The sequence below is a fragment of the Symphalangus syndactylus genome, chromosome 13 (assembly GCF_028878055.3).
Source record: "Symphalangus syndactylus isolate Jambi chromosome 13, NHGRI_mSymSyn1-v2.1_pri, whole genome shotgun sequence".
NCBI classification, from domain to species: Eukaryota; Metazoa; Chordata; class Mammalia; order Primates; family Hylobatidae; genus Symphalangus; species Symphalangus syndactylus.
Genome location: NC_072435.2, coordinates 59160868 through 59184154, shown reverse-complemented (window position 1 = coordinate 59184154; position 23287 = coordinate 59160868). Strand labels below are relative to the sequence as shown.

At 52.8% G+C, this 23287-nt stretch overlaps 1 protein-coding gene and 1 long non-coding RNA gene across 6 annotated transcripts in view; one reads left to right on the top strand and one right to left on the bottom strand.

Annotated features, from left to right (window-relative positions):
* Window positions 1-23287, top strand: part of ATP4A (ATPase H+/K+ transporting subunit alpha) — a 41800-nt gene that overhangs the window by 10841 nt on the left and 7672 nt on the right. For 2 of the 5 annotated variants that reach the window (XR_010115076.1, XM_055240033.2), the window contains exons 1-10: window positions 17050-17093; window positions 17184-17327; window positions 17444-17503; window positions 18598-18801; window positions 20290-20403; window positions 20610-20862; window positions 21135-21403; window positions 22017-22215; window positions 22522-22631; window positions 22712-22846. Coding sequence is in view for 4 of the 5 variants with exons in the window: in XM_055240033.2 (XP_055096008.1) it covers window positions 17082-17093; window positions 17184-17327; window positions 17444-17503; window positions 18598-18801; window positions 20290-20403; window positions 20610-20862; window positions 21135-21403; window positions 22017-22215; window positions 22522-22631; window positions 22712-22846 (1500 nt within the window). In the remaining variant the exon portion in view is untranslated. Of the gene's footprint in view, window positions 1-17049; window positions 17094-17183; window positions 17328-17443; window positions 17504-18135; window positions 18398-18597; window positions 18802-20289; window positions 20404-20609; window positions 20863-21134; window positions 21404-22016; window positions 22216-22521; window positions 22632-22711; window positions 22847-23287 lie in introns of those variants that run through there. The other 3 variants (XM_063615049.1, XM_063615050.1, XM_055240035.2) reach the window with 2 other exon arrangements.
* Window positions 328-23268, bottom strand: LOC134732189 (uncharacterized). The gene is made up of 3 exons (XR_010115077.1): window positions 23183-23268; window positions 7743-7866; window positions 328-555 (listed from the first exon to the last, which is right to left on the bottom strand). It is a non-coding gene; the product is annotated as an uncharacterized lncRNA (long non-coding RNA).

Below are 23287 nucleotides of genomic sequence, written 5' to 3'. Positions count from 1 at the left end.
CTCCAGTTGTTCAATTTTTTTTTTTTTTGAGACAAACTCTTGCTCTATCACCGAGGCAGGGGTGCAGTGGTGCGATCCTGGCTCGCTGCAGCCTTGACCTCCCAGGCTCAAGCGATCCTCCCACCTCAGCCTCCCAAATACCTGGGACCACAGGCACGCACCACCACACACAGCTAATCTTGGCCCCAGTATTCCCATCACCAGTGGCCTCCCAGAGCCGACATCATAAAGGCACATCTCCCTTCCATGTCCAAATACTGGGAAAAGATAACAAACAAACAAACAAACAAACAAAGTGGTTACAGCTGAGAAGTTTCCAATACGGACCACTTGGGTGAGTATTTCCAAAATCTTGAGTGCTTTCCTCCTCGTTTGACAGACTTTCACCTTTTTCTGATGGCCTGGCAAAGCCAAGGGAAACACTTGACTGAAGAAATCCCTAGCCAAGGAACCACCAGCAGATAGACCCTTCAGCATTCAACCTAATTCTTCAAGGGGAGGAGCACAGATACTCCACTCAGTTGCTCAGGGTCCTCTCCAGCACCACACATGGGGCTGTTAATACAAAATAAAGAAAATGTTAAAAACATTCCAAATGAAATAATTCTAAGGGGGGCACTTGCTGGCTTGCAGATTGCATGTGTGTTTGAATACATGCAGTGGTGTGTGCTGCCCATGCATCTAGAACAATTATTGAGTCCAGCTGCACTGCCCTTGCTTCTGTTCCTGTTCTCAACAACTTCCTTCCCACCTCAGGGCTGTTGCATTTGCTGTTCCTCCTGCCTGGAACTCTTTTCCCCCAGGATCCCCTGGTGGCTGGCTCCCTTTTTACTTCAAGTATCAGCTCAGATGTTCTCTTTTCAGAGGGGCCTTTCCTGTTTATTCAGCCTCATCCCCCAGTTCCTTGTGATCTTCCAGAGTCCTTCTCCCTCCTCATTTTAGTTATTTCCTCCATAGCTCTTGGTTCTGAAATAATTTCTTTTATAACCCTGTCTCTACAAAAAATATGAAAACTAGCTGGGTGTGGTGGTGTGCACCTGTGGTCCCAGCTACTTGGGAGGCTGAGGCGGGATCACTTGAACCCAGGAGGTGGAGGCTGCAGTGGGCCAAGGTCATGCTCCTGCACTCCAGCCTGGGTGACAGAGCAAGACCCTGTCTCAATAATAATAATTATAATATAATATAATATAAGTAATAAAATATAATTATAATCATATCATATAATAATTATTTCCATTATTTAGATGTTTTTCTTCTTTCTCTCCCTAGAATTCCAGGATAGCTGTGGTCTTGTCTGCCTTAGTTACCATGTGGCCCTCAGGGGCCAGCCTGGATCTAATGTACAGTAGCCTCCTAATAATGATAAATCTGCCCATTACACTTATATTCAATCTGGATGTGAGATCCACACACTATATATTGAACCCATCAGGCGTTCAAACTGGCAACAACAACAAAAAGGAGGAGTGGCCGGACACAGTGATTCAAGCCTGTAGTCCCAACATTTTGGGAGGCCAAGGCAGGAGGATTGCTTGAGGCTAGGAGTTCAAGACCAGACTGGGCAACATAGTGAGACCTCTACAAAAAATAAATAAATAAATAATTATCCAGGTGTGGTGGCACATGCCTGTGGTCCTAGTTACTGAGGCAGGAGGATCATTTGAGCCCGGGAGGTTGAGGCTGCAGTGAGCTATGATTGCACCACTGCATTCCAACCTGGATGACAGAGTGAGACCCTGTCTCTAAGTGAAAAAAGTAAAAAAACAGAAAAGCGAGAAAAAAATTTAAAAAGGACAAGTCATTACAACCCAGTCCCTTTATTCATTGAATCAATACCAAGGGCAGGGAGAAAGGGAAGTGACTGGGCCACGCCCCTTTACACAAATGGAACCAATCAGAAGCCAGATTGAAGCATTGGAGACACGCCTATAAAGGAGTAGCAAATAATAATGAAGGGGTGGCCCATAGAGGCCACGCCCTGTGACCAAAATCACCAAAGCTGCCTCAGTGAAGGGAAGCCCTAGGGATATTGATTAGGTTCATGATGGGTTATCAGAAAACAGTGGGGGTGTGTGAGTTTGGGGGATAAGGAGGGGTAGGGAGAGTTTAGAGGAGGAAAGTGCAACAGCCAGAGGGGAGCAGGGGTTGTGAGAGGCTAGAGGAAGGCGGCATGGGTGTTCCGGAGCCAGCAAGGCTACTCTACAGGAGCATGGGGCTGTGGTGGGTTTTGGCTTGGGGCGCTGTCCCCTGGCTTGGGGCGCTGTCCCCTGGCTTGGGGCAGTGTCAACTTTCAGCACCTTTCCAGCCAGAGGGGTTGGTTTGGGTGGTCTCAATTGCTTGGGGACTCAGATGTCCCCTTCCCGGACCCCATGACCCCTGTCTGCAGATTCCACTCACCCAGCATCTCCTTCTCAGGCCAAGGCCCATGGCTACTGTGACGAGCCCCAGGGATTTGAAGTCCCCGGTCACCCCGATGCAGCCGCTCATCCCCATGCAGCCCTTCATCCTGGTGCAGCTGCTCGCCCCAATGCAACCAGTCACCCTGATGCCCTTGCATCCTCCAGAAAGTGATTATTTGCTGCTCGCCGTCGTATCCTTTTTCTGTGTCCTGCTGGCAATCCCCGCTCTGGTGTTCTGCCTCAGGGTGGGCACCACCCAGCTACCACAAACTCTCTGTCCCCAGATCTTCTTTCTCTTTCCTGCCGATGTCCTGCTTCTCCCCAGGGACCTCTTCGTGTTTCTCGGGGATTTGCCTCCTCCCTCTTCACCATCTGCTTGCCCTTGCACCTCTCCAGGGCCACCTCTCTGCTCCTCCCTCTGTATTCTGCCCAGATCTACTCCCTCATCCTGGCTCCCTGGTTTCTTCCTTTTTCCCCTTGGAGACAGCCCTGCCCTGACCTCTGTCATGCCACCATCCTGATCTTGCCTTCTTCACCTCTCCCCAGGGATTTTCCTCCCCCTCCCTGTCTTGGAAACATTCATACCAGCTTGCCTTTACCCCCACAGACCCAGGAAGCCAACTTCCTTGGGAATCAGAGAAAAGCACGGATCAATTCCAGACTACTTTCGGGTTTCAGCATCGCCAGCATCCTGGTGGGCTGCATTGTGATCATTTGCTCTATTGTAATCAAAAGCTTGAAACAGAAAATCTGAAAGCCTGCCTCCCCCAGTGAGTAATGGACTGTTCCCCCTGGAGCGTTTGAACTAGGACATCAGTAACTGCCTGTGCTGGAGGCAGTCCCCCCTCCATCAGCATTTTCAAGAGCAGTAAAGTTTATGAGGAGGTTTCCACTTTCTGATTCATCTGTTGCATGCATGTATGTGTGCCCACATTGCCAGGCACCATAGGACTCTCATATATTCAGTGAACATTTATTGGGTAACAGTGCCAGGCACTGTTTTAAGCCTTAGTGGTTCGGCACTGATTCAGGCAGATGAGGTACAATTCAAGATGAGATTTGGGTAGGGACACAGCCAAATCATATCAGATGTATACCACTTTTATCTTTTATACTGTACTTTTACTGTACCTTTTCTATGTTCAGATATGTTTAGACACACAAATACTTACCATTGTGTTACAAATTGCCTACAATATTCAGTACAGTAAGGTGCTGTGCAGGTTTGTAGCCTAGGAGCAACAGGCTATCCCATATAACCTAGTTGTGCAGTAGGCTCTCCATTTAGGTTTGTGTAAGTACACGCTATGATGTTCAAACAATGACGACATCACCTAACAATGCATTTCTCAGAACTTATCCCCATTGAGTGACTGGATTTCTCAGAACTTATCCCCATTGAGTGGCTGGATTAAAGCAATGAGTGACTGGATTTAAAATCCAAACTGAGCATTTTTTAGACTGAAAGGGGAGTTCAGAATAACTTGCTAGGACCAGACCTAACTGGAAGCACTGGCAAACCAAGAGGTAGTGCTTACTGGAGAACAGGGATGGGTTTAGGGAGACAGAAGAAGACAAGAGGGGTTGGGCGTGGTGGCTCATGCCTGTAATCCCAGCACTTTGGGAGACCAAGGTGGGTGATTTACTTGAGGTCAGGAGTTTAAGACCAGCCTAGCCAACATGGTGAAACCCTGTCTCTTTTAAAAATACAAAAATTAGGCCGGGCGTGGTGGCTCACACCTGTAATCCCAGTACTCCGGGAGGCCGAGGCAGGTGGATCACAAGGTCAGGAGATCGAGACCATCCTGGCTAAAATGGTGAAACCCCATCTCCACTGAAAATACAAAAAATTAGCTGGGTGTGGTAGTGGGCGCCTGTAGTCCCAGCTACTCAGGAGGCTGAGGCAGGAGAATGGCGTGAACCTGGGAGGCGGAGCTTGCAGTGAGCCGAGATCGCACCACTGCACTTCAGCCTAGGCGACAGAGTGAGACTCGGTCTCAAATAAATAAATAAATAAATAAATAATACAAAAATTAGCTGGGCATGGTGGTGCATGCTTGTAATCCCAGCTACTCAAGAGGCTGAGGTGGGAGGATCCCAACTTGGGAGGTGGAGGTTGCTGTGAGCTGAGATCACACCACTGCAATCCAGCCTGGGTGACAGAGCGAGACTCCATCTCAAAAAAAAAAAAAAAAAAAAGCAGCCAACAGGATACTTTCAGGGTGTTATAGGGCCAGCAAGGGTATTATAGGGGTCAGAGGGGGCATTGCAGGGTTCTTTTCCCACAACAAAGGCCAAGTTCACTGTGGGTTGAGTGTTCCCAGCACATTCCTGTTGATGGGGTTGATTCTGTCGGTCCCCATTCCTTGGCGTCTGCTGATCCTTCTCAGTCCTTCTGCAGACCCTGCCCCTCCCTCCACCGGGGTTCATGCCTGTGTGACTGACCTCCGGAGCCCAGAGGTCAAGGTCATGGAGATGACCATCTACAAAATGCCCTTAAGTGTTCCTGTGAATGACTGCCTGCCTCTCTGCATCTTTTTCGTCTTTTGTTTCTTCCTGCTAGGAATACTTGCCATTGTGCCATTCTGCTTGGTGGGTGGGGACTGACCCTCCGTCCCCCATGGTGAAACATCCCCTGCCCCACCTTATACCCCTTTCCATGGGTGCCTTGGAAGCTTCCCCTCTTCTCTAGTTATCAGCCCCAACCCCTTCTCCATCCCACCCTTCCTGCTGCCCTGGGATTTGTCTCTACTTTGTTCGAAGTCCTGCCAACCCTACTTCTTCCCAAGATCTCCCAGCATGCCCTCTTACCTGGGCGTGCCCAGGACCCCCGCACTGTCTTCCTGCATTGCCTCCTCCTCTCCTCTGCCGAATCCTCCCTCCCGCAACCCTGATCATGGCCTTCAGTTTCACTCCAGGTGGCCCTTCTGCAATTTCACCCCTTCTTAGAAAAACACCCCCATCAGCCTGTCTTCATCTCCATAGGCATGGATAGTAAGCCGTTTGGAAAACGAGGTCAGCACAAAGAGAAATTCCAGGCTAGCTTTGGGCTTCAGCATCAGGACCATCGTTCTGAGCTTGTTAATGATCCTGCACGTTCTTGTGACAGCAGACAGCCCAGAAGCAGGAGACCCATGAGCCAGAAGAACCTCTTGCAATCACCCTGTACCCTTCACAGTTCTAGGCACCACAAGGCCTCCTTGCTCCCCTGGGAACTTTTGAGCTTGGATTTGGACATCAGCGCCCTGCCCTTGCCCCATCTCATGGAGGAAGTCTCTCCACCAGTACTTTTTTTTTTTTTTTGAGCTGGAGTCTCACTCTGTCACCCAGGGTGGAGTGCAGTGGCACAATCTCGGCTCACTGCCACCTCTGCCTCCCAGGTTCCAGTGATTCTCCTGCCTCAGCCTCCCAGTAGCTGGGATTACAGGCGCCCGCCACCGTGCCCGGCTAATTTTTGTATTTTTAGTAGAGACGGGGTTTCACCATATTGGCCAGGCTGGTCTCAAACTCCTGACCTCAGGTGATCTGCCCACTTCGGCCTCACAAAGTGCTGGGATTACAGGCGTGAGCCACCACGCCTGGCCCACCAGGACTTTTTTTTTTTTTTTTTTTTGAGACAGGGTCTCGCCCTGTTACCTAGGCTGCAGTACTATGGTGCTATCATAGCTCACTGTAGTCTCCACCTCCTGGCTTAACCAGTCCTTCTGTCTCAGCCTCCCAAGTAGCTAGGATTACAGGCACCAGCCACCATACCCAGCTAGTTTTTGTGGTCTTTTTGTAGAGACGGGGGTCTCGTTATGTTGCCAGGCTGTCCTACCAGCATTTGTGAGAGCAACACACACAATGCCTTCTGCATGATTGTGTATTTGTGTTTGTGTGGGTGGATGTCTTCATTTGGGCTGCTATGATAAAATCCCTGAGACTAGGTAATTGATAAACAACAAAATTTATTTCTCATGGTCCTGGAGACTGGGAAGTCCAAGATCAAGGCATCAACAGATTCAGTATCTGGTGAAGGCTCGTTCTCATCTTCACAAAGATGGTGCACTGTGACTGTGTCCTTACATGGAGGAAGGGGGAAGGGACAAATGCTGTGCCTCATATGGTGGAGGGATGAGATGGAAAGCAAAAAGAGGGATGAGCTCACCCCCTCAAGCCCTTTATTATTATATATATATATATATATATATATATATATATATATCTTTTTTTTTTTTTGAGACGGAGTTTTGCTCTTGTTGCCCAGGTTGGAGTGCAATGGCATGATCTTGGCTCACTGAAACCTCCGCCTCCTGGGTCCCGGTTCAAGCAATTCTCCTGCCTCAGCCTCCCGAGTAGCTGGGATTACAGGCGTGCACCACCATGCCCAGCTAATTTTTTTGTATTTTTAGTAGAGACGGGGTTTCACCATGTTGGCCAGGCTGGTCTTGAACTCCTGACCTCATGATCTGCCCGCCTCGGCCTCCCATAGTGCTGGGATTACAGGCATGAGCCACCGTGCCTGGCCCCCTCAAGCCCTTTATAAGGGCACTAATCCCATCCGTGAAGGCAGAACCCTCATGACCTAATCACCTCCCCAGAGCCTCACCTCTTAATATCATCACCTTGGGGCGATAGTCCCACCATATGAATTTTGAAGAAACACATACATTGAAGCCATAGCAGTGGGCTGTGCACTTACATTCCCTGCGTGCTGCTCGATAAATATCCTGGAGGCTTCATGCATTCGTTCATTCCACAGCCATTATTGCACACTTTCTGTGTGCTGGGCATTGGTCAGGGCCTAAGGATTCAGTCTGAACAGGGCCGATAAAGCCACTGACTCACAGAATATTATGTTATTATGAGAGGAGCCAGAACATAAATAAGAAAATGTACATTGGCCAGGCACGGTGGCTCACACCTGTAATCCCAGCACTTTGGGAGGCCAAGGTGGGCAGATCACTTGAGGTCAGGAGTTCGAGACTAGCTTGGCCAATATGGTGAAACTCCATCTCTACTAAAAATACAAAAATTAGCTGGGCATGGTGGTGTATGCCTGTAGTCCCAGCTACTTGGGAGGCTGAGGCAGGAGAATGGCTTGAACCCGAGAGGTGGAGGTTGCAGTGAGCTGAGATCGCACCACTGCACTCCAGCCTGGGTGACAGAGCAAGAAAAAAAGCAAAGAAAATGTACATTAACAAGGTTACTTCAGACCATCATAAACAGCACAAAGAAAATGAAATGGAGAGGTTGGGAAGTGGGAGGAGATGCATATAATAATGTGTTCAGGAAAAGCCTCTCTTAGAAGGTGACATCTGGGCTGTGGCTTTAAAGCAGAGAAATAGAGAGCCATAGAATTACCTGTGAGAGGCCAGGTGTGGTGGCTCACACCTGAAATCCCAGCACTTTGGGAAGCCGAGAGATGGAGGATTGCTTGAGTCCGGTAGTTCGAGACCAGCCTGGGTGACATAGTGAAACCCCATCTCTACAAAAAATAGAAAAATTAGCCTGGTGTGGTGGTGCGTGCCTGTAGTCCTAGCTACTCAGGAGGCTGAGGCGGGAGGACTGCCTGAGCTTAGGGACGCTTCAGTGAGCTGTGACTGTGCCATTGCAATCTAGCCTGGGCAACAGAGTGAGACCCTGTCTCAATATATATTTTTTTTTTTTAGCCGGGTGCGGTGGTTATTCAACATGGGGAAACCCTCTCTCCACTAAAAATACAAAAATTAGCTGGGTGAGGTGGTAGGCGCCTATAATCCCAGCTACTTAGGAGGCTGAAGAAGGAGAATCGCTTGAACCTGGTAGGCGGAGTTTGCAGTGAGCCAAGATTGCGCTACTGCACTATAGCCTGGGTGACAGAGCAAAACTCTGTCTCAAAAAAAAAAAAAAATTTTTTTTAAATGAAATGCTCACTGTTCACCCTGGCCTACAAGACCCCATGTGGATGGACCCCTGCACTCAGCTTCTGCCACCCTCACGAACCTCATTTCAGCTTCGAGGCCAGCCTCCCTGCCCAGCTTCAGGCACGCCTCCCCCATTCTCACTTCAGGGCCTTTCCTCCTGCTGTTCTTCCACCTATGTCATTCCTGGCTGCCTCCTCATCTTTTAAGCCTCATCTCAAATGTCATTTCCTCAGACAGCCTTCTCCGATACCCCAATCTAATTCTAGTTCCTCCTCTCTTCCTCTCTCCTAAAGTCCCCCCATACTTTTCCTTCCTGTACTTCTCATAATTTGCAGTCAAATATTTGTTTGTCTTAGCACCACCTGCCTCTCCTCCTAGAGTGCAAGCATCATGGGTGGGGACCGTGATTCACTTCAGATCTCAGCACTCAACAAGAAGCTTGGCAATAGTAGATGCTCAATAAATATCTGGTAACTGATTAAATGGAGGATGGTTTTCATGGGCATCCTCTTGGTCACGTGGTGTCTGCCATGGTTCTGGGTAGCCACAGATCCATGAGGAACTCTCCACCCAGGCTGCCTAGGGTCAAATCCTGGTTCTGCCATATACTCGCTGTGTGATAGCCAGGCAAGTCATTTCACCCCTTTGTGCCTCACTTTCCTCATAGTAAAATAGGAATGAAGACAGTACCTTCCCCATAAAGTTACTGTGAGGATGCGTGGTCTCACACATAGAAATCCTTGAGACAGAGATGAGCACAGCAAGCTCTCGGGGAGTGTCACCTGTTATCATGGGTTTCTGTGTGTGTCTGTCTCTGTCCCTCTGTGGCTTTTTTTTTTTTGAGATGGAGTCTCGCTCTGTTGCCCAGGCTAGAGTGCAGTGGTGCAATCTCGGCTCACTGCAACCTCCGCCTCCCAGGTTCAAGCGATTCTCCTGCCTCAGCCTCCTGAGTAGCTAGAATTACAGGTGCCCACCACCACACCCAGCTCATCTTTGTATTTTTAGTAGAGACGGGGTTTCACCATGTTGGCCAGGCTGGTCTCGAACTCCTGACCTTAGGTGGTCCACCCGCCTCGGCCTCCCAAAGTGCTGGGATTACAGGCATGAGCCACGGCACCCAGCCTATCCCTGTGTTTTTTGTTGGGGTTCTACCTTTTTAGTGGGCAATGAATGTCATCCCAAGGCAGGACCATGTGTCTGTGTCCGTATTTGTGGCTATGACAGCTGCTGCTGTTGAGTGAATGTCCCAGGGACACTGAGATTTATTCATTCAACAAACGTTTATTGAAGGCTGGGCACAGTAGCTCACACCTGCAATCCCAGCGCTTTGGGAGCCTGAGGTGGGAGGATTTCTTGAGGCCAGGAGTTTGAGACCAGCTGAGACGAGCCTGGGCAACATAGCAAGACTCTGTCTCTTAAAAAAAAAAAAATTAGAAGGATGTAGTAGTACCAGCTACTCGGGAGACTGAAGTGGGAGGACTGCTTGAGCCCAGGAATTTGAGGCTGCAGTGAACCATGACTGTACCAGTGAACTCCAGCCTGGGTGACAGGGTGAGACCTTATCTTTAATAAACAAATACATACATACGTACAAGTTTACTGAGCACCTACTGTATGCTGCTCTAGGCACTAGGGATATATCAGTTTAAAAAAAACAAAACAAATAAAAAAACCCCAGGTAAAACAGGCAAGTCCGTGCCCTCATGGAGCTCACATTCTATCAGGGGGCTTCAGGAAACACACAAGAAAATCAATGAGAAAACTCAGCAAATAAGAAAGCCTGTTCGAAGGTGACAGGTGCTATGGGGGGAAATGGAGAAGGTCATGGAGATGCAGAGGGCTGGAGGGTGACTGTGGGTTAAGATTTTAATTAGGCTAGTCAAGGAGGCTCATGGGGAAGGCAACATGTGAGTAAAGAGCTGATGACGGGACACTGGAGGCCATGCAGGTATCTGGAGGAAGAACATTCCAGGAAGAGGAAACAAGAAACGCAAAGGGCTTGAGGCATCTGAGAAGCAGCAGGGAGGTCGGTGTGCCTGGAGTGAAATGGACCAGGGGAGGAGGGGAGCTCAGGCGGGCAGCAGGGCCCTGATCATTAGGGCCAAAGTAAGGACTCTGCTTTATGTGGAGGAAGGTGGAGCTGAGGGAGGGCCCTGCCCTCACTCAGGTGTTCATTGGCTCCTGTGGCTGAGTGTGGGGGCAAGGACAGGGGGCAAGCAGGAGCTGGGAGAACCCAGGCAGGAATGCACGGAGGCTGGACCAGGGTGGGGGCAGAGGAGAAGGGAGAGATGGTTGGATTCTGGATATGATTTTTTTTTTTTTTTCTTTTTTGAGACAGAGTCTCACCCTTGTTGCCCAGGCTGGAGTGCCATGGCGCGATCTCGGCTCACTGCAACCTCCACCTCCTGGGTTCAAGCGATTCTTCTGCCTCAGCCTCCTGAGTAGCTGGGATTACAGGCACCCACCACCATGCTCAACTAATTTTTGTATTTTTAGTAGAGACGAGATTTCACCGTGTTGGCCAGACTAGTCTCGAACTCCCGACCTCAGGTGATCCGCCCACCTTGGCCTCCCAAAGTGCTGGGATTACAGGTGTGAGCCACCGCACCCGGCCCTGAATATGATTTTTTAAGATCCCAGAGCAAGGACAGCCTGAAAATTTCCTGAAGAAGTGAAGGGCTCTGCACCCAGCCCAGGATGGCTGACCTTTCCAATCTGCACCAAGATGGGAGAGGAACAGAACGCAGGGGCCTGGCTGCCAGCTTAGCTGGGCTAGGGACCAACTCCTTGACTCCTTGACAATTTTTTCAGTTCTGACCACCTGCCCCTGCACCTGGCTTGGAGAGGAGGGAGAAGCAAGGTCCCTGCATGCCCAGCCTCTTGCTTTCATCCTCCCAGGGTCGAGGGGGTGGGGTGACCTGCTCAGGAGGTGAAGGGCATTGCCGGGCCCATTATCTTATCAGGGAGACGCAAACACTGTACCCAAAGTCACAGTCACAATGACTCCTGTCACTCGGCAAACACTCCCCAAGGCCAGCCCGGGCCAGGCAATGCAGGGCACACAGTGGTGACTGAGACATCCTAGGTCCTGCCCTCATGGATCTGGAGGGGGAGATGAAATGTCACCAAAGCATGACAGCCCAGAGTGGTCAGGGCTGTGATGGAGGAATTACAGGGTCAGAGTTGTCAGGACTGGGATGGGGGAAGCACAGGCAGGGAGGTGGGGGCTGTGATGGGGAGCCCAGGGGTCTGTGGAAGCCCAGGGAGGTGCCTGACCCAGCCTGGTGGGTAGCCCGAGGCTTCCTGGAGGAAGGATCGTCTGTGCTTAACAGGAAAGGTGAGGAGTGGTTAAACATGGGGAGGAGGTGGGGTGCACACTTCAGGTAGAGGAAATTGCATGTGCTGAGGTTTTGAAATGATCATTTGGAAAAGCAGAAGGCCTGGGTAGGCAGGATCCCAAAGCATGAAAGGGAAAAGTAGAACATGGGAAGGAGGAGGAATAGCCAGGGGTCTGATCCCATCAAAGTGTACGGGGTGCTGGGTTCCTAACAGGGTGTATGGCCACAATTCTAGGACATTATTGTTCAAATTCCCCTTCAAACCCAAGTAATGTCCATCATCCACCTTTTTTTTTTTTTGAGACGGAGTTTTGTTCTGTTGCCCAGGCTGGAGTGCAGTGTGCAGTGGTGCAATCTCGGCTCACTGCAACCTGCGCCACCCAGATTCAAGAGATTCTCCTGCCTCAGCCTCCCGAGTTGCTGGGACTACAGGCACCCGCCACTGCACTCGGCAAATTTTTTTTTTTTTTTTGAGACGCAGTCGTGCTCTGTCGCCCAGGCTGGAGTACAGTGGTGCAGTCTTGGCTCACTGCAACCTCCACCTCCCAGATTCAAGCAATTCTCCTGCCTCAGCCTCCTGAGTAGCTGGGATTACAGGCATGCGCCACCATGCCCAGCTGATTTTTGTATTTTTAGTAAAGACGGGGTTTCACCCTGTTGGTCAGGCTGGTCTTGAACTCCTGACCTTGTGATCCACCCGCCTTGGTCTCCCAAAGTGCTGGGATTACAGGCGTGAGCCACTGCGCCTGGCCAGAGTTTTGTATTTTTAGTAGAGACAGGGTTTCACCATGCTGGCCAGGCTGGTCTCGAACTCCTGACCTCCAGTGATATGCCCGCCTTGGCCTCCCAGTGCTGGGATTACAGGCATGAGCCACCGCTCCTGGACCACCATCCATTTAATAGTCTGTCCTCTGCCCCCTCTTTCTCAAGAAAATTTTTTTCAATTCTGACCACTAATTATTCTCAAAAAAGTTTCCAGTGTTCTGTGCACCCCAGGCTCAGAGAAACTTGCACTACTGTGGACCGTGTCACGCTTGCAACATTCTTGTGAGAAGTTTCTTTGCCCCTGAGTTGTGCTAGGTGTTGTCCATCCGCCTGAAATGGCATTGTGCGGTCCACCCAGGCTGCATTCCAGGGTGCCAAAGACTTGGAACACTTCCCAACTTATTCAGATCCTGCTTGTGGACTAAGGCCTCTGTGTTCACCTCCCAGAGACAGGGGTTAGTATTGCTTAGACACACGGTGAAATAATAAATGGCCCAAGCAAAGACCTTCCTCACAAAAACACACAACTTGCGTACCATCTGAAGACTGCAAAATCAGGGGAGTAGGTAAAAGTATTTACCCATGAACCTCGCTGAGCAGGGGACGGTCAGAATGGACAAGGGTGGCTGGGCGTGCTGGCTCACACCTGTTATCCCAGCATTTTGGGAGGCTGAAGTGGGTGGATTACTTGAGGTAAGGAGTTGGAGACCAGCCTGGCCAACATGGCAAAACCCCGTCTCTACTAAAAATACACAAATTAGCTGGGCATGGTGGTACGCGCCTGTAGTCCCAGCTACTTGGGAGGCTGAGGCAGGAGAATCGCTTGAACCCAGGAGGTGGAGGTTGCAGTGAGCCAAGATCATGCCACTGCACTTCAGCCTGGGTAACAGAGCCAGACTCCATCTCAAAAAAAAAAAAAAAAAAAGGACAAGGCTTTGGGGCTGGCACAGGCATCCACTTTAAGGGGTTGGGTGTGGGAGGTCTGGAATCTTAGGGGAAGTGCTGGGGGCTCAGGCAGTGGCTGTATTTCAATTACTTTAACCACTAGGGCAGCTGGGTGCCAGCCCTGGCTGTGGCACTGTTTTGAGTAAAAAGTAAAGAGGGCATAGAATGGTTTCCTGATCACTCCCTAAGGTTCTTGAGACCATTCCCCACCATGTCCACCCTGCTCTAGACAAGTTACAGACTCAAAAATGGGGCATGGCCTGACACGATGATGCTCTGGGGCGGGGGACAGGGGGACACACATCCCTTCTGTGTTCCTGCCAAAAGCACACAACCCGAACCTAATCACGAAGAACCAGCAGCAAACCCACACTGAGCGAAGTCTACAAAATCACTGACGCATACTCTTCCAAAACGCCAAGGTCATGAAAGACAAGGAAAGACGGAGGAATTGTCATGCAATGGAGGAAGCCAAGGAGACACGGCAACAAAATGTTGAGGTGTGGTCCCGGACTGGATCCTGGACTAGGAAAAGGACATTAGTGGGAAAACTGGGGAAATTCAAATAAATCCTCTAAATCATGGGTATCCAATCTTTTGGCCTCCCTGGGCCACATTGGAAGAAGAATTGTCCTGGGTCACACATAAAATACATTAACACTATCAATAGCTGATGAGCTAAAAAAAAAAAAAAAAAAAAAAATTGCAAACAAATCTCATAATGTTTTAAGAAAGTTTACGAGTTGTATTGGGCAGCATTCAAAGCAGTCCTGGGCCACATGTGGCCTGCAGGCCATGGGTTGGACAAGCTTGCTCTAGATTATTTACTAGTGTTTTATTAATGTTAATTTCCTGAATTTGATCATTAGACTGTGATTAGGTAAGAAAATGTCCTTATTCATAGAAGACACATGCCTAAGTATGGATAAAGGGGATCCTGTCTCCAACTTGCTCTCAAATGATTCTGCCAAAAATTTAAAAAATTCTGGCCAGGTGTGGTGGCTCATGCCTGTAATCTCAGCACTTTGGGAGGCCGAGGTGGGTGGATCACTTGAGACCAGGAGTTCGAGACCATCCTGGCCAACATGGTGAAACCCTGTCTCTACTGAAAATACAGAAATTAGCTGGGCACAGTGGTGGGTGCCTGTAACCCCAGCTGCTTGGGAGGCTGAGGCACAAGAATCGCTTGAATCCAGAAGACAGAGGTTGCAATGAGCCGAGATCATGCCACTTCACTACAGCCTGGGCGATAGAGAAAGACTCTGTCTCAAAAAAATAAAATCTATCAATCATCTATCATTTATATATCCATCTACCTATCTAACATCTATTATCTATCTATTTTTCTCTTTTTTTTTTGAGACAGAGTCTCACTCAGTCACCCAGGCTGGAGTGCAGTGGCATGATCTCGGCTCACTGCAACTTCCACCTCCCAGGTTCAAGTGATTCTCCCGCCTCGGCCTCCCGGGTAGCTGGGATTACAGGCACACACCACCACATCCAGCTAATTTTTGTATTTTTAGTAGAGACAGGGTTTCACCGTGTTGGCCAGGCTGGTCTCGAACTCTTGACCTCATGATCCATTCACCTCAGCCTTCCAGAGTGCTAGGATTACAGATGTGAGTCACAGTGCCCAGCCCAGTTCTCTTTCTAATGAACACCAAACAAATAAAAAGAAAACACAGTGTCAGGTTGGAGTAAGAGGTGTAAATACAGTGGGGTAAAGGAACAGAACACAGTGTGCAGTATTACAGAGTGGACTCTCTGAAGAGGTGACATTTGAGCTGAGACCTGAAGGAGATGAGAAAGCCAGTGCAGACATCTAAGGAAGGGGGCCCAGGCAGAAGGAGCTGTAAGTGCCAAGTTCCTGAAGCAGGAACGACCTTGGTCTGTGCAAAGTGCAGCAGAGAGGCCAGTGCCCCCGGAAACCTAGTGGCGACAGAGGCAGGATAGGTGACCAGGGCCAGATGTTGCAGGAAGGAGTGCAGAGTTTATTCTGAGTGGGAAGGGAAGGCTTTGGAGGGTTGTAAGCAGAGGGGTGACACAAGCTGTTTGACACACATGGCTCAGAGCTGACGGGCGCCCAGTGAGTGGGTAAATTCACTGCAAGGACAGTGTGCGGCCCCACGCTGCCTCTTCTTTGGAGGTTTCTTCTAGCAGGCTGGGGATGACCAGCCATGTGGGTGTGGGGAGGAGCTCCGGCTGCCCAACAGCTTTGAGTTTCCCAGGTGACCTGCCCCAGCAGAGAAGGACATTGCCAGGGCAGTTATCTTATCAGGCGCACGCTCACCTGCTCCTGGAGACACGCTCACCCCATAACATACCAAGGTCCCCACCATTCCACTGGCCCAGCCCCTCGCTGCTGCTGCCCATGGAGGTCCCTACCTGAGGGATGAGGAGGGAGTCCCCAGGCCTCCTGGCATCCGTCACCAAACACCAAGATCAAGCCAAGACCCTTGGACCCATCCTTTCCCCACGTTACACCTTGGTTTCCCCATCTAGGGTAGGGATGGGGAATGGTTGAGAGCTGTAAAGTCTCTAGCTGGATATGTGAGTCCCTGTGAGCCTCAGTTTCCCCCTCTGCACAACAGGAATGATAGTGCTGCCTGCACAGGGTTTTTTGCAAAGACCCCTGAGGTCACATGTGCAGAGCCTGGCACGTGTGGGGTGCTGCTGCGGTGAAGTTTGGGTTTTTCCATTGGTGGTGCCATAGAAGAGCCAGGCTCTGGTGTGAAGCCTGGGCTGGAACCCTGTCCCTAATTCTTAGATGTTGAAATCTTCTGCAAAGTCCCTGATAGGGGCTAAGAAGAGAATATCACTTTACAGGGCTGCTGTTAGATGCTAAGGAAACCATTCGAGTGACACACAGAGCACACCCAGCCCATAGTGAATAGTCAGAGTTCAGTAAACATTCAGCCACCATAGAGAGTGTTGTAAGCATGGCAGGGTGTGGTGGCTCATGCCTGTAATCCCAGCACTTTGGGAGGCCAAGGCGGGTGGATCACCTGAGGTCAGGAGTTCGAGACCAGCCTGGCCAATATGGTGAAACCCCGTCTCTACTAAAAGTACAAAAATTAGCTGGGTGTGGTGGTGTGTGCCTGTAGTCCCAGCTACTCAGGAGGCTGAGGCAGGAGAATTGCTTGAACCCAGGAGGCAGAGGTTGCAGTGAGCTGAGATTGCACCACTGCACGCCAGCCTGGGTGACAGAGTGAGACTCCATCTCAAAAAAAAAAAAAGAGTGTGGGAGCACCCTCCTCTTCAGTTGATCAGGCACGTGCTATTTAGACTGAAAGAGGACGCTCTGCAGTCAGCCGATCTGGTTCTCACTCTGTTACGTCCTAGCCTGTGATGGAGCCATAGGAGAATGACTCAACCCTCCATGCCTCAGTTTCCCCATCTGTAAGGGGTCTTGTCCCCTCAAAGGGTTATTGGAAGGTTAAATAAGTTAGCACATGGAAGCCGTCAGCACAATGTCTAGCACATAATGAGCACCTTATGTTTGTTCTTCTTGTTGCTGGGGCGGTTCCCAGGGTCTCCCTGATCTCAGGGCAGGTTGACATGGGGGGATCTGGGCAGGGGGGGCCAGCCCAGGAGGGAATGCCTGAGGCGCCCAGGCCTAGAGGTCACCCCAAGGAGCCCTGTAATCAGCTGTGGTCGGGCGGTTCTGCTCCACCCCCTGCCCTCCCCGGGTATATCAGGACTGGTCTGGACCCAGGCTCTGTCGGGTGGGAGCACAGGCACCGGGCACCATGGGGAAGGCCGTGAGTGGGGCCCAGGGGTCCGGGGTGCGGTGGGGACGGGGGTTGCAGTGGAATCTGAGTTCTCCCTCCCTCCATCCCATCCATCCTCAGGAGAACTACGAGCTCTACTCGGTGGAGCTGGGTCCTGGCCCTGGCGGGGACATGGCTGCCAAGATGAGCAAGAAGAAGAAGGCGGGTGGCGGGGGTGGCAAGAGGAAGGAGAAGCTGGAGAACATGAAGAAGGAGATGGAGATTGTGAGCTCCGGCTGGGGAGGGGCAGGAGCTGGAGGGTGGGCTGGGAACCAGGCAGTGGGCGGTGAGGGGGCCAGGAGAGCCCAGAGCAAGCACCCTGCCCCCACCCCACCACACAGAACGACCACCAGCTGTCAGTGGCGGAGCTGGAACAGAAATACCAGACCAGTGCTACCAAGGTGAGCTGGAGACTGGGAGGGTACAGAGAGGGGAGGGGGAGAGAGGGAGGGAGAGGGAGAGGGAAGGCGGGAGATGGAGAGAGGGAAAGAGAGAGGGAGAGGGAGATGGAAGGAGGGAGATGGAGACAGGGAGAGAGAGAGGGAGAGATGGAGAGAGAGGAACGGAGAGAGAGGGAGAGGGAGAGAGAGAGGGAGAGGGAGATGGAAGGAGGGAGATGGAGAGAGAGAGAGAGAGGGAGAAGGAGAGGGAGAGAAGGGAGAAAGCATTAGAAAGGGCTAGACAGAGAGGGAGATGGGGAGAGGGAGAGAGAGAAAGACAGGGAGATGGAAGGAGGGAGATGGAGAGAGAGAGAGGGAGGGAGAGAGAGGGAGATGGAGAGAGGGAGAGTGAGAGGGACAGGGAGATGGAAGGAGGGAGATGGAGAGAGGAGAGAGGAGAGAGAGAGGGAGAGAGAGGGAGATGGAGAGAGGGAGAGAGAGAGGGACAGGGAGATGGAAGGAGGGAGATGGAGAGAGGAGAGAGAGAGGGAAAGGGAGAGATGAAGAGAGGAAGATATGGAGAGATGGAGAGAGGGAGGGAGAGAGGGAAAGAGGGAGGGAGGGAGAGAGGGAAAGAGGGAGGGAGGGAGAGAGGGAAAGAGGGAGGGAGATGGAGAGGGGAGAAAGGAAGAGAGGGAGTGAGGAAAGAGGGAGAGAGAGAGGGAGAGAGGCAAAGAGGCAGGGAGGGAGATGGAGAGAGGGAGAGAGAGGGAGAAGGAGAGGGAGAGAAGGGAGAAAGCATTAGAAAGGGCTAGACACAGAGACGGAGAGAGGAGTAGATGAAAAGAGACAGCAAGACAGAGAAGGCAGAGACAAATACGGAGGGAGCAGCAGGAGAGAGAGACACACAGAAAGGTGAGCGAGGGGAGAGAGACAAAGGGAGAGATGAAGGAGGGAGGGAGAGACAGGGTAGGGGCAGGAACCAAGAGACAAAGAGATGAGAAGGAGCAGGACGGACGGAGCTGGGGAAGGGAAACTGAGGCAGGGGGCTTCCTGCGGGGTGTGCATGTGGAGGAAAGCCCCCAGCACTGCCTCGTCCTGCCCCTCTGTCCCAGGGCCTGTCTGCGAGCCTGGCTGCTGAGCTGCTGTTGCGGGATGGGCCCAATGCACTGCGGCCACCACGGGGCACCCCAGAGTATGTCAAGTTTGCAAGGCAGCTGGCTGGGGGCCTGCAGTGCCTCATGTGGGTTGCCGCTGCCATCTGCCTCATTGCCTTTGCCATCCAGGCCAGTGAGGGGGACCTCACCACCGACGACAATGTGAGCCATGTTGTGGGGACAGGCTTGGGACATGGGGACCTGGGGATGGAAGAAACTGAGCATGGGACTTGGGACAAGAGGGGCAGAGGAGGATGGGGATAGAGGAATACGAAAGGCAGTCTCAAGACAGGGGTCATGGGGGGTGGAGGACATTGGGATATGGATGGGGCAGACCCAAGGACACAGGACACAGGGACACTGGGGTGAGTCTCGGGTATGGGGACATAGGTGGGGGCATAAAGAGAATGGCAATGCGATACGCAAGAGATGGGACTTGGAGGCTGGGTGTGTAATCCCATGCCTGTAATCCCAGCACTTTGGGAGGCCGAGGCGGGCCAATCACCTGAGGTCAGGAGTTCGAGACCAGCCTGGCCAACATGGCAAAACCCCATCTCTACCAAAATTACAAAAAGTAGCTAGGCATGGTGGCGGGCACCTGTAATCCCAGTTACTCAGGAGGCTGAGGCAGGAGAATCATTTGAACCCAGGAGGTGGAGGTTGCAGTGAGCCAAGACCGTGCCACTGCACTCCAGCCTGGGCGACAGAGCGAGACTGCATCTAAAAAAAAAAAAAAAAAAGAGATGGGACTTGGAAGCAGAGGACATGCAGTGCAGACACAGGACAGACTGGGGCACGGGGAACAGGAGACCTTGGGACTCAGACATGGGACACCAGGGCAGGGACACAAGCCTCAGGACACAGCACATAGACACAAAACACGAGACATAGAAGCACAGAGACAGAGAGGAAATGGAGGTACAGGGCAAGGGACATTGGACACATGGCAGAGATGAGGGCAAGGGACATGGGGACTCAGGGACATGTGACATCGGACAGAGGCTCAAAAAGTCATGGCCACGGGACACAGGATGGGAACTCGGAGATACGCAGACATGGGAGACACGAGACACAGTGACTGGGGAGCTGCAACATGGGGGCCATGGCCACGGAGGACACAGACCATGATGCACAAGGTCCACAGCACACGCAGGGATGGGGATGTGAGGATGCAGGGACAAGGGGGCCCAGGGGACACAGAGGGTGGCAGCAGATTATGGAAAACCCAGGATGTGAAACTGGAGACACAGGGAATACAGGCCATGGGGACAGGAGGAGACATGGGACAGTGGACATGGGGAATGCAAGGCTTGGGACACAGGAGAAGGGAACGCATCAGACCAAGGCACACAGTGATTTGGGGCACAAGTCATAGATATGGGGACATGGAAGATTGAGGATTCAGGGCCAGAGGATATGAAATATACACAGAAACACAAAACACTGAGAAGACAGGGCAGGCAAGTGTGGGATATGAGGGACATGGGAGGGGGCTAAAGGCTACAGGGAATGGTGCATGGAGCTTCCTAGTAGGTGGGGAAAAGCATGGGGGAAAACCAAGAACACCAGGGCACCAGGAAGCAGGCAGGTGGCCTCAGGCAGGCAGCTTCCGGCCCCTCTGAATAACCCCAGCCCTGTCCCTGTCCCCAGCTGTACCTGGCAATCGCTCTCATTGCTGTGGTTGTCGTCACCGGCTGCTTTGGCTACTACCAGGAATTCAAGAGCACCAACATCATCGCCAGCTTTAAGAACCTTGTGCCACAGGTGGGTTCCCCAGCACCCAGCCACTCCAGATCCCAGAGACTCCAAACTGCTCCTGTAGCCTCCTTCCATCAGGCCCAACCTGTCCCTCATCCGTGGCCTCCATCTCTCCCCATGGGTCCCAGTTCTCCTCATCCTTTACCTCCCCACATGCAGCAGCTCCTACCCCCACCCTCGTCCACCTCAACTTTGGTGCCCCTGCCCTGCAGCAAGCCACTGTCATCCGCGATGGAGACAAATTCCAGATCAACGCCGACCAGCTGGTGGTGGGCGACCTGGTGGAGATGAAAGGCGGGGACAGGGTGCCCGCCGACATCCGCATCCTGGCGGCCCAGGGCTGCAAGGTGGACAACTCCTCGCTGACGGGGGAGTCCGAGCCGCAGACCCGCTCACCCGAGTGCACCCACGAGAGCCCTCTGGAGACCCGCAACATTGCCTTCTTCTCCACCATGTGCCTTGAGGGTCTGTGAAGCCCTCGCCTGCCTGCCCAGTAACCGCTGCCTCCACTGGCCTCTCTCCTGCTACCTTCTAGGACAGGGGGATTCTGCCTCCCTGTCTCTCCCCTGCATGACTGCCAACTCCCCGGGGCACACTGCTTCTCTGTCTCCCACTGTCACTACCCTCTTCCAGGTCACATCCTCCACTGGCGGTGACTGGCTTTCCTTCAGCTCACATGGCAGTGCACACCCCACTGCCGCCCCCTATCCCTGAGTCACGCCTTGGTCCCCCTGTAGGCACCGCGCAGGGCCTGGTGGTGAACACGGGCGACCGCACCATCATTGGGCGCATCGCATCGCTGGCGTCGGGGGTGGAAAACGAGAAGACACCCATCGCTATCGAGATCGAGCATTTTGTGGACATCATTGCGGGCCTGGCCATTCTCTTCGGTGCCACATTTTTTATCGTGGCCATGTGCATTGGCTACACCTTCCTGCGGGCCATGGTCTTCTTCATGGCCATCGTGGTGGCCTATGTGCCTGAGGGGCTGCTGGCCACTGTCACAGTGAGTGAGGGCAGGCGGGGATGCAGGGAGCTGAGGGGCCTGCTCAACCATCTGTTCTTTCCTCCACACTTCCCCCATCACCTCCCTGCCTGTCTAACTGTCCACTCGGCTCCCATCCATTCTCCCACCATCCCATCATCCACTCATTCAGCAAGTCCTTCCCGAGGCAACCCTGGGCCAAGTCCTGTGCCACACATTGAGGGTGCAGAGATGACGAGGCCTGGTCCTTGACCGGAAGAGGCTGAGGTCCTGTGCAGGCAGCTAGCATGTCACCAGGCCTTCCACAGTCAGCACCCAGCCCCAGACCAGTCCCCAGGGAGGTGCAGGGACGGTTCCTCTTCTCATTTTGACTGTGTGAAGAGAATTTTCAGAACCCCGGCTGGGACAGCTCAGAGAGAGGCCTCGCTACTGTATCTGGGCAGACTGGGGAAGGAGTCCCAAACAAAGCACTGGCTGAACAAAAGCTGGGGCCAAGAAAACACCTGGTTTTTGCAGAAGCACGTTGCACACGCAGCCCTGCGGCTAGGGTAAAGCCTTCCCGGTTCTGTGAGGCGGGGAAGAGGACTGGAAGCAAGGGTGGGTCCCCAGCCTGCGGTGCTCACCCCTTCCCCAGGTCTGCCTGTCCCTGACAGCCAAGCGCCTGGCCAGTAAGAACTGCGTGGTCAAGAACCTGGAGGCGGTGGAGACACTGGGCTCCACCTCAGTGATCTGCTCAGACAAGACAGGGACTCTCACTCAGAACCGCATGACTGTGTCCCATCTGTGGTTTGACAACCACATCCACACAGCTGACACCACGGAAGACCAGTCAGGTGTGGGGGAGGGAGGGCACAGGTGCCAGGGCAGGATCTGGTGGATGGTGGAGACCTGAAGGGGGCTAGGGAGGTAGGGAGGGCTTTGTACGAAGAGGGGGCGGCTCGGCTCCAGGTCTCAAAGGAGACTCGCTACTGGGTCTAGAGGGAAGGGTCATCCGGGGTTTGGGTCCATCAGGGTTGGGTGGAACCCAATCCCACCCAGGTCTGGGGAGGGAGCCCGCGATATGAGCCTAGGAGGAGGGGGCTCTGTTCTGGTCCGGGAGAGCAGCCGTGCGGGATCCAGCCTGGACTCCTGGTCTGCAGGGCAGACGTTTGACCAGTCCTCGGAGACGTGGCGGGCGCTGTGCCGGGTGCTCACCCTGTGCAACCGCGCCGCCTTCAAGTCCGGCCAGGATGCAGTGCCTGTGCCCAAGGTGAGAGCCAGGGGGCCTCCAGGGAATCCCGGGAGCCTGGTGTAGCCGGCTTCTCCCCTGACAACGGTCCCCGCTCCCAGCGCATCGTGATTGGAGACGCGTCGGAGACGGCGCTGCTCAAGTTCTCGGAGCTGACGCTGGGCAACGCCATGGGCTACCGCGACCGCTTCCCAAAAGTCTGCGAGATCCCCTTCAACTCCACCAACAAGTTCCAGGTGCGCAGCCGGCCCCGCCCACGACCTGGGCCCGCCCACCTCGGGCCCCTCCCCCAGGCCACACCCACATCAGCTGGCCACGAGGGGCTTCGCTCCCTGCCCCTTCGCTCCGCAGCCAAACCCCACCCCATCTCCCGCTCCGCCTATGGCCCCGTCCACCAGAAGCAAGGTCCCGCCCACCACCCAGCCCCGCCCACAGCTTCTCCTTGGCGGGACTGTCCATGGGAAGCACCTCGCTCTCCAAATCCCGCCCCCAGCCCAACTCTGCACCCTAATTCTGTTCATTCCCTGCGTCCGGGACCCCAGATCTGCACCTAGCCCCGGCTTAACGCTCACCTTCTACTAAGGACCCCTCCACACAAGGCCTCCATCTTCCATCTTCACCCTTCCCCCCAGCTCTCAGACCCCTCACCGAGCTCTCGGCCCCGCCCCTCTCCTCAG